This window comes from Peromyscus leucopus, chromosome 10, assembly GCF_004664715.2.
Source record: "Peromyscus leucopus breed LL Stock chromosome 10, UCI_PerLeu_2.1, whole genome shotgun sequence".
Taxonomy (NCBI): domain Eukaryota; kingdom Metazoa; phylum Chordata; class Mammalia; order Rodentia; family Cricetidae; genus Peromyscus; species Peromyscus leucopus.
The window spans coordinates 77,886,978-77,901,701 of record NC_051071.1 but is presented as its reverse complement, the minus strand read 5'-3'; the positions used below and the strand labels follow the sequence as shown (position 1 = coordinate 77,901,701).

The 14,724-nt window shown below is 43.3% G+C and overlaps 1 protein-coding gene across 1 annotated transcript in view; it reads right to left on the bottom strand.

Moving 5' to 3' along the window:
- Parm1 (prostate androgen-regulated mucin-like protein 1) overlaps positions 1–1,861 on the bottom strand; it is a 104,613-nt gene extending 102,752 nt beyond the window's left edge. The window contains exon 1 of the mRNA XM_028881898.2: positions 1,530–1,861. Within this exon, the coding sequence (XP_028737731.1) occupies positions 1,530–1,572 (43 nt within the window). The 5' untranslated portion in view covers positions 1,573–1,861. The remainder of the gene's footprint in view (positions 1–1,529) is intronic.
- Between the last annotated feature and the right edge of the window lie 12,863 nt (positions 1,862–14,724).

Genomic DNA, 14,724 nt, shown 5'->3' with positions numbered 1-14,724 from the left:
TATTAAGTACACAAATAAATAAATAATAAATAAAGGGTAAAGGTGCAAAATCAGTTTAGCAAACAAAATCTATCCTAGCCCACTGCAGGTTTCTTAAGCTTCTTAAACGGGTTCCCTTCCCGTTTCATCCCGTTTCATCCCGTCCTCATCTCCCCTTTGAGGACCAGGGATCTACCTTTGGAGGCAGTCCAGCTAGGAAGGCTATTCCACTTTCAGGTCTCAGCGCTCCTCTCCCCGGAGGACTGCCACGGAAGCTGCCTGACTGTTCCGGAAAGATCTGCAAGCAGGTCTCTAGACCTTGCAGATGAAAGGCTCTCCCAGACGTTAGCATGTAGAGAAAATGGCACGCTATTGGCTCAAGCTGGGGAACTTTCCCCTAAATCCATATTATCCTCTGAGAGCCGCAGGGAAGCTTCCAGATTCTTCTCAAGGAGTTGTGACTTCTTTCGGGCGGGGTGGGGGTGGGGAGGCATATTTACAGGAACCCAAGCAATTCAAGAGGGGAAACACTTGAACTAACGCTAGAATCTTGAATCGGCTTGTACGCGGCTTTGGATCTGTTCTTAAACAGACCAGACTCTTGGGTTACTCCCCCCTCCCACACACTCCCACCCCCACCCCCGCATGCCTTGTCCCTTATCCATAGTCCTTTATTGAGCTACACTTTTTTCTGGATATAAACCTAAGTTTCCAACCCGAGACGGTGGTGCCTGATTTCATCTTTGCAGTCCGCGGGCTGGTTTGGGTTGTCGGCCCAAGGTCGTGGCTGCTAGAAGTCCCTAGACCATCGGGGACATGCTTAGTGGAGCCTGAGAGCGATATTTGGGGATAGGGCACAGGCAGAAGGGGGTGTGTGTCTTACTTTTAGACAAGTTACTAGTTTCATTCAGGGAGCACATCTTTAAAAGGCTCTTGGCCACAGTAGACCGGCAGTTCGCCAGCAGTGATCGCAAGCTTGACCCCAGCCTGGGCCGCTGCCCCAAAGACTGTGCCGCATCATCATCCTAAGCCTAAGTAAAAAGAGACGCGGGAGTTCCAGAGACCTCTAAGTCCTGGAGCGCCAATCAGCCCGGTTGAGCGCACATGATGCTGAAACCCTCTTAGCAGCGGCTTTATCAGACCCCTGCCCTGGCTCTGTATCCCATGGCAGGGCAAACCACGGCAGGAAGTGATGTCTGGGACTGTGGCAGGTGCGCTCTGAGACCCCCAGCGAAGAAGAGAAGCCGCAGAGAGCACTCCTCTCCTTGCGGGGTTCGGTGTTCTAACGCGCCAGCTAGCCAGCCACCTGTTTCACAAAGACTGAATTTGTGGGGGGCACAGGCTGCCGCCACAAAGACCCCGTCTTTTCTCCCCTCCAGGACGACCCAAACCGCACATCTCAAATCTAAGTGCGCACACCCCTGCAGACCCACCACCTTCCAGTGGCGACTTATTTCTCGATCTCGCCGACCCCCTCCCCCCAACTCCCGGAGCCGGAGACTGGTGCCGGCTTCCCCACGCCTGGTTCTTCCGCGGAGCGCGCCAAGTACCTGCGGTGAAGATGCAGAGAGCGATGAGCGCCTTGCAGACCATGATACTCCGGCGCTCGGCACCGAGCTGGACGCGGCTAGGGAAGAGTTTCCTGGGGCTGACCAAGTGCGTTGGTCACGGGCAGCTCCTCTTCCGCCTGGTGGGCTGCGGGAGGAGCGGGTGGAGCTGACCGCCCGGCGCGATCAGTCCAGGCAGCTTCGGTGGCAGCTTTGGTGTCTGGCGGCGCTAGGCGAAGCGGTGGCGGTGCGCAGAGTCAGCTGTGTGCCCTGCGGCGCCAGGCACACTTCTGCTCCATCCCAGCTGCCGGAGCCCAGGGCCCGCCTGTACCGTCGCCAAACCCCTCCCACCCGGCCCTCCTGCGAGGACAGGGCCACCCACTGGCCTTCCCCCTCCCTGTGCACTAGTCCCAGGAGTCCCGGCCCAGGGCGGCCTCTGCTGGACAGTGGGCGCTAAGCCGGAGCTTTCAGTGGCTTCAGCCGCCGCTCAGAGATCCTTGCACTGTTCCAGAAGCCAGGGCAAAGTGAAGTGGGTCCCTGCCCTCAGGAATCCAACTCAGTTTTGCCTACGAAAACACATTACCTTTAGAGAGGTGACTAAGAGGTCACCTCAGAGAATCAACACACTTCTTTCCTTTCCAAGTATGGGATGAAGACCTTCCCCTTCATTTCTGCAAACAACCTTCTGTGTACATTAAATCCTCACCAGCCCTGAACTCCCGCGGCACTTCCCGGTGCCTGAGCTACCCTATTCAGCTTCACACCAGAAGAAATGCCACTGTCTGGTGACATGATCGCTGGATAACTGAACCAGGTGTCTGACTAGTTACTGCGCTGAAGTTCCTTGTACTAACCCAAAGACATAAAATTATCATTTCTCAGATAAGAAACTAAAGGCATGAGAAATTAAGGAACGCGCTATGTTTATATAGCTTGTTTAAGAATGGTTTGTACAGCAGGCCCATAACCACAATATAACCCTATATTGTTATATAATAATAGTAGTTGACATTTCTTGAGAAATGGCATAGGCTAGGCAATGGACAATGTCCATTCACATACGACCCAAGTCAAGTCATTCACTCCCCATTAAAATCATCCCAGGTGGGTACATTGTATCCTCATTTGGGGGGTAGGAAATAAATGTACTTTCTTGCCCAGGCCTCACAGTTACCAAAGGGTAATCAGATGCTTCCCTGGGGCTCGGTCTGTGTACTTGAATGCCTCTCCAAAGATCAGGGCTTCTTCAAAGAGGGGTCAAAACTGACCTTTCACCTAGCCCCGCCCCCCTCCAGCCTTGCCTAGTTCTCATGCCGGTTACATGCCACTCCCTTTTCAGTTTGGTACAGTGTGAGCCTGGTAGCCCCTCAGTCGCTAACTAGAATGGAGAGTCGGAGAGCAAAGGAACCTTTACAGGGACTTGAAGAGCTTGGTGCCATCTACAGCACCGATTTCCTGTCATTTGCTCTGTCGTTTCCTCGTGCCAGGCACTCCTCTTTCTCAGTCAGGGTTCATCACTTTAGCTGTGGTCAGGTCAATTCTATGCCTTACCTCACCGTCACCACTTGCAGATCTCGGCTGGACTTCCACAATAGATTACACAGGACTCGTAATTGTCCTTTGTCTTCACAAATGTAATGACTCCTGTTGGGATATGAAGCAAAAGACAATGCAGGTCAGCACTGAACCCCTTTCCTGCCTCCCTGGCTAGAAATACTGGCAAATTCAATGTCTTAAACACTTCTCTTAAGCCTTCTGGTCTTCAGTCCTTCTGGTGTCTACCTGACCTGTGTGATTGTGAAGTGTTTCGACATCTGGGCTTTGACTGTCATGGAGTCTGCAGCCACACACAGGTGGAACCTGACATCGACACTCTTGGAGGCACTGCTGGTGCCTTTCTCTTTATACGGGCTGATTTAAGTAAGGTTGCGTACAAATAACATAGTTTTTTTTTTTCCTGAAAAAAATCAAACTGTCACTGTTCCTGCAAGTTGCAGAACACCTCCCGCATTTCAGAGTGGACCAGTACCTTTTAGTTCCTTTATTGTTTATGAGTCATACACGTAGGTAATGGGTTTCAGTCCTTCTTATGCCCTATCTCATCCCCTCTTCTCCTCCTGCTGTAACCCTTCCGTGAAAACACCTTTCACACAAACACACAGCACAAAATGGCAGAACCATTTGATGTGTAGGACCATTTGAAAGATTGTTGGAGATTCTGTTCCATGCCAAAATTCATTTAATGATATTTTAATGAAACTATTCAGAAACTCTAACAGCAATTTAAAAAGAAAACAAACATTTGAATACAAGCCAAACATATACAATTTGCTGTTTGTGTTCTGAAGAATTAACAGTAGGAAAATATTGAAAGTCTGTTTTCTGTAATTAAACCATTATGTTTCTATAAGAGGAGAAAACTCGATGTGAGCAGTAAGAAAACATGCATTTGTTTGCACTATGAGGTAGGTACTGGAGGAGACCAGAATATGCCATCCCAAAAAATACCTCTCTGGAATAATAATTACTTTGAGAAATGGGGAGAAATAGGAGAAGAGTAGAAGTTACTCTCCTGTAGAGGGGAATTTATAAAGGACACATCCATTTGTAAAAATGTCTCTATGTCAGTATTAAGAGAAATAAGATGACTAAATTACTAGACACATTGATCAGTGGGAGAGCAGAGGGGATAGGTCTATATAAAAAACTTTATACTGCTTTCCCAAGCTTTTGCTGGCCGCTTTCCCCAACAGCATTGTTATTATTATCAACTTATTATTATTATTATTATTATTATTATTATTATTATTATTATTATATTATCATCAACTTATTCGCTTGAAGATGGCTGTTCAGCCTAAACTGAATCCTCCCCTTTGAGAGTTACTCATTTAATGAACATCTCCCATGTATATATTGTCTGTGCATGTTGTAAGGCCAAAGGGCCAGTCAAAGAAATACATCTGACCCTGAAACCAAAGCCAGTGAAAGAAACACACTTTGGCTGTGAAACCAGAACCAAAGAAACACACTCTGCCCCTGACCAACTCAGCATGAAAACCAGCCAATCCCTGAGCACAAAATCCAGGCAATCTCTGAGTTTATCCAAACTCAGGAATTGAAAACTGACCTAATCCCACCCTGAAAATCTTCACCCTGGAAAAACTCCATCCCTAAGAATCCCTATACAGGCCCTGTACCTGTTCAGTTGGGAGCCGCCTTTTCACCCTGGCAGAGGCAGCCACTCTCCTGGATTCCTCCCTTCCAATAAATCTGTTGAACAAATTCTGGGTGAAGACCTTCTTTTGCCAGAGTGAAGCAGAGCAGAGAGGTAATAACTTTTGCCAGAGTAAGAGCAAACTACTACATTTCTGTGTGGTGGTATTATGTTCCCCGAAATATTGTGCATGCTAATAAACTTATCTAGGGTCAGAGAACAGAACAGCCACAATATTAAACATAGAGGATAGGCAGTGGTAGCACACACCTTTAATCCTAGCATTCCAGAGGCAGAGATCTACCTGGATTTCTGTGTGTTCAAGGATACAGCCAAGCATGGTGACTCATCACGCCTTTAATCCCAGAAAGTGAGCCTTTAATCCCAGGTAGTGATGGCAGAAAGCAGAAAGGTATATACGGCATGAAGACCCGAAACTAGAAGCTTTTAGCTGGTTACGCTTTTAGGCTTTTAGCAGCAGTTCAGCTGAGATCCATTTGAAAGAGGACACAGAGACTTCCAGTCTGAGGAAACAGGATCAGCCCAGGAACTGGTGAGGTGAGGTGGCTTGTTCTGTCTCTCTGATCTTCCAGTATTCACCCCAATACCTGGCTCTGGGTTTGATTTTATTACCAAGACCTTCTAACAATTCATGCTACATTTCTGTGGTATGTGTGTGTGTGTGTGTGTGTGTGTGTGTGTGTGTGTGTGTGTGTATGGAGAGGAACACCCCTTAGCAGAGAATAGAGAAGTAACAATATTCATTGGAGCAGGAGCAAGATTGCTACATTCCCGTGGGGAAACCATCCCCCACCAGAACAGAGCTATATATAGAACCTGGCTTCCAACAGTCAGGATACCTTCCCCTTCTGAGCTGTAGGTAAAGGCTGGCTTCTGACAGCCAGGATACCTTACCCTCCAGAGCTGTAACACTTGCACATCTTCTTAAACTTTTTTTTCTCATATTAATATGCCATATAATTCATTACAGGGGGCCCAAGCTAAGACCTTCTATTTAATAAAGTGAAAACTAATTTTTCTCTTCTATGATACTACTATCCTCTACTTGAAAGTAAAGGAACTAAGACATTTGGAGTTGAAGGAAACTGAAGGATGCTATGCTGTATAATATCAGGGAACACACCGTGGTCAGTGGGGCCAGGGGTGAAATGTTCATGTAACTGTTTATTTGTGCCTTTATATCCAAAGTAGATTTCTTCAGAGATTTCTCTTGATCCTTTTATAGTGTTCCAGTGGGATAAAAATCAGCCGTTTACTGACTTCATTCCATTTTGATCATTGTTAGAATGAATTTCTAGTGTTACTGACTTTCAACATTTTACAAAAACATTACCCTTGGCTGGCTGAGCTTTAGATATCCTGGATGTATTGTACTTTATAGACAATGTTAGGTGAGATATGCCAGACTCATAGAAATATTATCTCGAGAACTTTAGTCTCATGGTTAAGGAAAGAGTGAATAATTTGGGCGATAGAGCTGTGTGAGATAATGTAATAGTGACTGGAGATGTGGTCCACATCTCCTCTCTACCACTGGCCAAATAAGGACTCTACTCTCTTGGTACCTATCAGATTCTGTATTAGTGTTCTAAGTCTGCCATAATGATACACTATACATTGAATGTCTTAAGAAGCAGAGTATTTTCCTCCTTCCTTCCTCTGTCCCTCCCTCCCTCCCTCCCTTTCTTCCATCCCAGTGTTGTAAGGTAATTCCACCAGAGAACACATGGACACTCTTAAAGCCGAATAGAAAGTTTGTATTGCTGGGTGGTGACTGCATGGGGAACTTGCCTAAATCATGCAGCCCCAAGCCTCACCATTCCTTGCCTTATATACACAAAAACTACATCTGGTTGACACATTTCAATTAGCAAGAAAAGTTAGGGAGAGGTGAAGCTACAGAGGTCAAAAAGCAAGGTTAGTCCAGTTGGGCACTTTCCCAGATCCTGCACTATGGACTAATGTTGTGGGATATCGTTCTGTATGCTTTGAATATGTGTTGCTATGATTGGTTAATAAAGAAGCTGCTTTAGCCTATGGTGAGTCAGGATATAGCCAGGCACTAAATCCAAGAGAGAGACAGGAAGAAGAAAGGCAGAGACAGAGGAGACACCATCCTGCCATCCAGGGAGCAGCATGTAATGGCACACAGGTAAAGCCATGGAACATGTGGTGACATATATATTAATAGAAATGGGCTGAGTTTAGTTATAAGAACTAGCTAGCAAGAAGCTTGAGCCATAGGCCATGGCCATGCAATTTGTAATTGATATAAGCCTCTGTGTGTTTGCTTGGATCTGAGCGACTATGTCCAGAACTGGGCTGGACACAGAAAAACTTTCATCTACAGACTAGGTCTTTGATAGATTAGGTATTTGTTCTCATTTTGGCAGGTGTTGGGGCCTGTGTGCTGGATTCTAAGGTTAGATTAGAGCCTATAACATGGTGCCAGTTGTGGTAAGGTTTTGGAGGCTTTTACACCAGTGACAGAGTACTAAAGAGTGAATGTGCCTTAGGTATTCTAGGTAATTGCTCTTCCACACAGCAACATCCACAGCTGTCTTTTTACTCTCTATTTAAGGCAGGGTTTTGCTAAATTGCTCATGCTAGGCTTAGACTTTCTCTGTAGCCCATGGTGGCCTTGAACTTGTTATTCTCCTGCTTCAGCCTTCCAAGTAGCTGGGATTACAGATCTACACAACCAGGTCCAGCAGTATTTTATTTTCCAAAATTACAGAAGTTGACTACTAAGACCAAAGTGCTGCGGAGTTGATTTGTGATTGTTTGTTTTTCTCCCCTTGGTTTACAATGCCTGTACTCTGGATTATAGTCTCATATGACCTTTTATCTGTGGTATATTCATGGGTTTTATTCCTTTATACGGGTGCCAGTCCTACTGGATTGGGGCACCACTATTATGACCTAATTTATCCTTAATTACCTCCTTAAAAATGCTATCTTCAAACTTGGAAGTCACACTGGCAGTCAAAGCTTCAATGTATGAATCTGAAATGTGTGTGGAGTTCTGCTGCCATGAGGACCAGCCTCCAGCAGTGCGGGCCTCAAAGGGGATACACAGATTCGGTGTACTAAGACTTTTTTAATCTGAGGGGGTAATGGAAAAGACACACATGCATTCTCATGATGGTTTCCTTCTACTGTACTCTGTCTTTTTATGACTATTTTTCCTCTACAGCTTATATACCCCAACAAAATCTTTGAGGCAATATAAAAATTACAATGTGGTTACATTCTATTTTTCAAGTGAAATGATTATAATGAATACAGGTAAAAATACATTTTCCATTTCCCTTACATGATTAAAACAAAGTTATCCCAAGAACTCATATACATTACATCTAAACAGCTTGTTATAGATCTATAAAAGAATGTGAGTAAGCAGGGCATTTTTTTCTCAGCCAGTTCTTTTACTAGCAGGCTGCATGTTGCAGTCACAAAGGATCAATCACTTTGTTACCTATCTTGAAAGATAATCTTATAAGAAATCTTAAAAGAATCACAAACCTAAACATTTATATATGAAAAACAACCAGTCAGCTCTACTTTAAATCTTTAGGGTGCATACCCACTCATCAATAGTTTTTTATATCAGGAGATTGAAGACAGAAATGGGTACAAGGAATTAATCATCATCCTTGATCACTAACCAATGCTAGCAAGGAAGGTATGTCAACTAATAATAATTGGGCTGCTTAGGTTTTTCTGTCTAAGTTTAATGAATTCATCACTCAGCTATGTCTCCTTGTGAATTTTAGATTGTTTTCTAGGGGTTTTTCACCTCAAAGTTATTTGACAAAAAAAAAATATCTTTGTCTAAACTTAAGTTATGTTCAAAGCTTTGTTTCAGCTATGATGTACGCCATAACCTGTGAATACATCTCCCAAAATTAAGATTAAAAGAATTTCAACTAGCTGGGCTACTGGGACTCAGTTGTTCTTCTTAATCATTAACCTAAGCCACAGTCTATACAGCTCCTCAATAGAAACTCATGTGTTCTAGCTTTGTGACACTTCCTTGTTTTATTTTTTATCCTCTGCTTTATCGGAGGCAGGGGCAACATTTTATCCCGCCTTTACCTATGTTAATTTTTCCACTAACCCCTATCATAATTCCTTACTATATTTATTAAAAAACCCCAATCATCAAAATCCTATTTAAACTAACACTACTATTGTATAAAATCATTGCTTCAGTTAAACAGTACAGCTTAGGAGGAAATCATCTTCATAATAATCCACAGGTAAAAATGCCCAGTAGAATGGGATATTTCCAAGAGGTGATCACACTACATTAAGGGCAGTGGGGATCTCCCCACACCATTCACACTGTGCCAGATACCAGAGGAAAACGGCAGCGGCAAACCTGCAAAGACACAGCAGTAGCAAGAGACATTCTGGGGCCGAGGCCGCCGGGCCTTGCCTGTCAGGGTTTGTTTCCTAGTGGGCCAATCCGCTGAAGTCAATTGCCATGCTCAGCTCCTCTGACATGACCACCCGCCATGGAGCACTTACTTAGTCCATAAATCCCATCTTATTTTCTCTTCCATGCAAAATACATTACCCCACCCCCAACAGATCCAAGAGTCTTAAGCTGTTGTAGCACCAGCTCCACATTCAAGTTCTCATCTGTCATCTAAATCAGGTATGATGAAGACCCAAGATGTGAGTCATCCTGAGTCCAATTCCTTTCTCACTGAGAAACCAACAGTGATGTGCTTTCAAAGCACACCATAGGGAAGACTTGGAGGAGCTTCCTCTAAACCTCATCCCATATAGACAGAACACATACTATACATGAAAGGCTTGCCACAGTCTAAGGGCCAGTAAATGTCTGGAGAAGAAACTTTAGAGTCCATACAAAAACATTTGGGGAGCCACTGGGCAGTGAGAACCCCTTCCTGCCGGCTGCAATGGTTGCTGTCATAGACAGCGGTCGGACGGAACCTCTGGGAGGAGTAATGGTTACTGCTGCAAATAAACAGCATGGAAGGCTCTCCTGCCTCTTAGAGCCCCCTTTCCGCCCTTGCTGCTATTCCAAGGCAGGGAGGCAGCAGCCTCGAGACCTTGCTATGTTTTAGTTTTGCTTCGCTTCCTCTCCACAAGCTGGACTGCAAACACATTTCCTTTGGGTCTACATCACTTGTCCCCATAGCTTTGCTTTCCCTTTTGAACTACAGTTCTTTGGCGTTTAAGACTAAGGACAAAATAGATGAAAAGCGAGTACACGATTGTAGAACTTAGCTGAGAAGTGAGTGCCTGAACGGGGCAGTTTTGAAAGGGCAGGATGAAGCACGGTTGTTTACCTGACTTAAACAGCAGCGTTGGAAGCTGCATGATTGCGCTGAGAACAATAAACCATGTGTCAGTAATTTTTAATTAAGGATTAAAACTCTTTAAATATCTCAAGAAGGAAGAAGCTGGCTGCTTGGAGGCTATGCACACAATGGAACCATTTACTCAAACTAGTTAAAACTTAATTGAGTTAATACGCTAGACTGGTGTGTGCCGTCCAATAAAAATAAAATACTGGCCTGGCCACATGCATATCTTAAACTTTTTGAGTAGCTTCATTTAATACTCTTTCTCTGTATGTCTGTCTGTCTGTCTGTCTGTCTGTCTGTCTGTCTCTCTCTCTCTCTCTCTCTCTCTGTCTCTCTCATTTTAGCGCTGGTCTGGAACCCAGAACCTTGCACATGCTGACACCCACTACACTACTGAGCTTCAGCTCCAGCCCACATCACATTTCTCAAAAGGAAAAGAAAGAACCACGATTTATTGTAGAATATATTTTACCTGGCCCAAGATGTCTTAGTTAGTTATCATAACAACAGATACCAAACGTAAATATATCGAGCTAGTTCACATTCTTGTCATACTTTGAATCCCATTGTAGATTTTAGGCTTTTACACGTGCAGGCCATTTAAATTGGTTAGCTGCTTTTTGGTAAATATGACCAGCAGGTGCCACCATGGGCAGAGCAGTGACAGATTGACAGCCGAAGAGTGAGGGATGGTGTGAATGAGACTGAAGGATGCGTGGCCAAAAGAAAGTTGTTAACCTTTGAACTTGCAGTTTTCCATCTGCAGACTGTACTCCAGATGGTTGTAAGTGCACAGAAAATGTTATGACTGAGCCTAGACAAAGAATTTCAGCAAACGAGGCTTGCGTAGGCTAAAACATGATGATGATGATGATGACGATGATGATGTTGATGAAAAAGTAGGATCAATAGTGAAATCCTGACAAACATCATGACAGTGTTTTGACAAATTAGACTCACTACTACCCAAAGCCACTGGCAGTGGCATTTGTCCCCCTAAGTCCACACAGGCACAGCTCATGGCAGGATTTCCCAAACGTTGTGGTCTCAGGACCCTTGGCACTGCTGAAACCTTTAAGAACTCTGAAATGTCTATGTAAGAACAGCATCTTCATAGCCCTTCAGGTAACTGCAGAGTTTCTTCTTTTCTGCTGCAACCGTGTGTTCAACAAGGCAAGGCTTCTTAAGAGTTAATCACAGTGTGGAACCTAAGAGCATGTGAATGCCATTTTCATACTGTGACACATTAAAGTCCATTAGACTTCTCTATATTTTGAATATGTTTTTCATATACACAGGGTTTACACACACACACACACACACACACGTGTGCGCATGCATATATATTAAGCTTTGGCCACATGAAAAACATTGGCTCACTGAGTTTTACAGATTATCCAAACATTTAAAGCATTTTATTATACAATATCAAAAACACCACATTTGAAAGGTATAAAGCATTTGTAAAATTTTAAGCCACACCACCAGAAAGTAAGTGTTAGGAAACTATGAATTTATTGATAAATGATACTTGTCTCTTCAAGTTTTAATTTCTCCCTGAAATACGGAGTCTTCCCAGTGCTGCAAATACTGCCAACTGCTTTCTCTGACATGACAAGCTAAGTTCATGGGAAAGTATCTCACAGATCCCCGTGTCTAAATAATCACAGTTTATGACTTTTTCTTCCAAGTAAAACCAATGTATTTCATGAAAAAAAGCAATCACTATACCTTGAAAGTCAGCACACAATGGTATTTCCAAAATTACTGTTGTATTATATCCATATTTCCCATATTTTTGTTGTTGTTTTCAAGAGATTTCTTAGTGTAGTTTTGGTGCCTTTCCTGGATCTCACTGTGTAGATCAGGCTGGCCTCAAACTACAGAGATCCGCCTGGCTCTGCCTCCTGAGTGCTGGGATTAAAGTTATGTGTCACCACTGCCCAGCCTTATTTCCCAACTTTTAACATAAAGTATCAAGAATATTTAATAAAATCAGTGACCTGTACTTCTGAAGCAAGGTTATTAAAACATGAAACTGACTGTTTTTCCCTTGAAACTGGGAACACTCTGTGGTTAGTAACCCAGTGGTTACTAGGAGAGCTTCCTTTCATTGCTTTCGTTTGCTCTAAGGAAAATAAAGAAAAAGACAACATAAAAATATTAAATACTATCTTAGCATAAAAACTATTTTGAGCTTGCAAATCAGGTATATCTATGTGCATGTCCCACAGCATGCACAGGAAGATCAGAGGACTCTTCTCAGGATTTGGTTCTCCCCCCTCACCGTACGGATCCAGGGACAGCGCTCAGGTCATCAAGGCCCTGAGCCGTCCCCTCGACCTCCTGAGCCATCTCCCTTGGACATGCTTCTTTTTGTCTTGTTTTGTCTTGTTTTGCTTTGCACATTTTAACCACAAGTTGTACATTCCTTAGTAAATTCTACTTCCAGTTGGACGGACTTCCTGGTTTCTCAACTTTCAGTGTTCTTAACTGTAACATTAATCAGAAAATTCACAGAGGCTGATTTTTCAGTCTCTTAAAACATTCAGTATTATATTCCCAAACAACAATGTGCTGGAATAGTTTTACATCAACTTAACCCAAGCTAAAGTCATCTGATAGGGGAGAACCTCAATTAAGAAAATCCATCCATAAGATCTGACTTCGTAAGGGCTATACACAAGCCTGTAGGGCATTCTTCTTAACTGGTGATGGATGGATGGGTGAGGGCCCAGTCCACTGTGGGTGGTGCCACCCCTGGGCTGCTGGTCCTGGCTTCTATAAGAAAGCAGGTTGAGCAAGCCATGATGAGCAAACCAGTAAGCAGCACTCCTCCATGGCCTCTGCATCAGCTCCTCCTCTGAGTTCCTGCCCTGTTTGAGTCCCTGTCCTGACTTCATTCTGATGATGAACAGCAATATGGAAGTGTAACTCAAATAAACTTTTTCCTCCCCAGCTTGTTTTGGTCAGAGTGTTTCATCATTGCAAAAGTACCCCCAGCTAAGGCAATCAATAACCAAACAGCATCGGTAATGCCATCGACTCAGGGAAAGTACTGACAATTAATTGCTTGTATCTTAATTTCACTGTGATGTTTCTTTTTTATCTTCTTAACCTATGGCAACTATTCTCATATGGATGCTAATTATCTAAATGGTGTTTACTTTCTCGCAGTATCCTTTTTTTTGGCTACTTTAATTAAGTCACACATGGTAAATAGATTTTCCTATTTGGTGTATTAGTTATTTTTCTTGTTGCTGTAATCAAATACTCGAGAAGAAGCAGCTGGAGGGAGAAGGGGTCTATCTTGGCTCACACTTTTGTGGCTAGGAGGCTTGACTGCTGGAGTTCTGTCAGTGATGGAAGGAGTTTGCAGCATGGCTTGTTAAATGCCAGCAGGTCAACAAGCAGCACCTAGGCTAGGACCATTAGCCCCCACCCTCATGGCCCTCTATCTACCAGCCAGGCCCCATGCCCAAAGAATTCCAAAGCCCTCCAAAGCAATGCCATCAGCTGATGACCAAGTGTTCAAATAATAAACCTGTGGGGGTCAGTTCATAGTCAAACACCTGCTAAACACTTGGAGAATTAATTTAGTTGATTAATTAACCATTGGGGAGGAGGGGACTGGACCTGCCTGGACTGAGTCTATCAGGTCGATCCCAGTCCTCGGGGGAGACCTTGATCTGGAGGAGGTGGGAATGGGGGGTAGGCTGGGGGAAGGGGAGGGGGCAGGAAGGGAGAGAACAAGGGAATCTGTGGCTTTTATGTAGAACTGAATAGTATTGTAAAATAAAATTAAAAAAATAAATTATTCCCTAATAGGATTAAATTTCCAAATTTTATAACTTTGAGAATACTGCATATTATGCAGACTGACATTTAGTCTCATTCTGTGAATATATATTCTATTCTTTTAACAGAGCAGCAATATATTAAAGGATATAAAACAATGCTTTTCAGTTTAGGTAATAAATAATCCATTTTCTATTCTACCTTAGAAGTGTGATAAAGTCTAGTTTTCTATTCATTTTCTTTGTTGTTTGTCCCATTTTTACATGAAGAGTGTATAGTAACAAGTAAAATAAGATGAATTGGTCTATGCTATGGCTTTAATGTGTCCCCAAAAAGTGTTTGTTTGAAAATCAATCCCCAATGCATCAATGTTCAGAGGTAGGACTGAATGAGACACAATTATGCCACGAGAGCAGAGTGAATGATTAATTCTGTGATCATGGGAGTAGGGTCATTTTAGAAAGTCAAATGATGGTGCATACCTGGAATCCTGGCACTTGGGAGGCAGTGGCACAAAATGGACCAAGAGAGTGTAGAAGTCCGAGTGGCACCTTTATCACTGTGATGTGTAGTGCACCTGGAAGTAGTGAGGACTATATATCGTCTGTCTTGGCTACTTCATATTGACACTATTGTTACAGGGTAAAATCAGCCATCATAAATGAGTGGATATTTCAATAAAACCTTAATTCAAGACAGAAATCTGAATTTCACATCATTTTCATGTGTCATGAAAAGTGCTTTGGTTCTGAGATCATAGAATTTATGCAACAAATTTGCATAAATTAACATAGATTATCAGCCCATGTTCTCAGGGAAC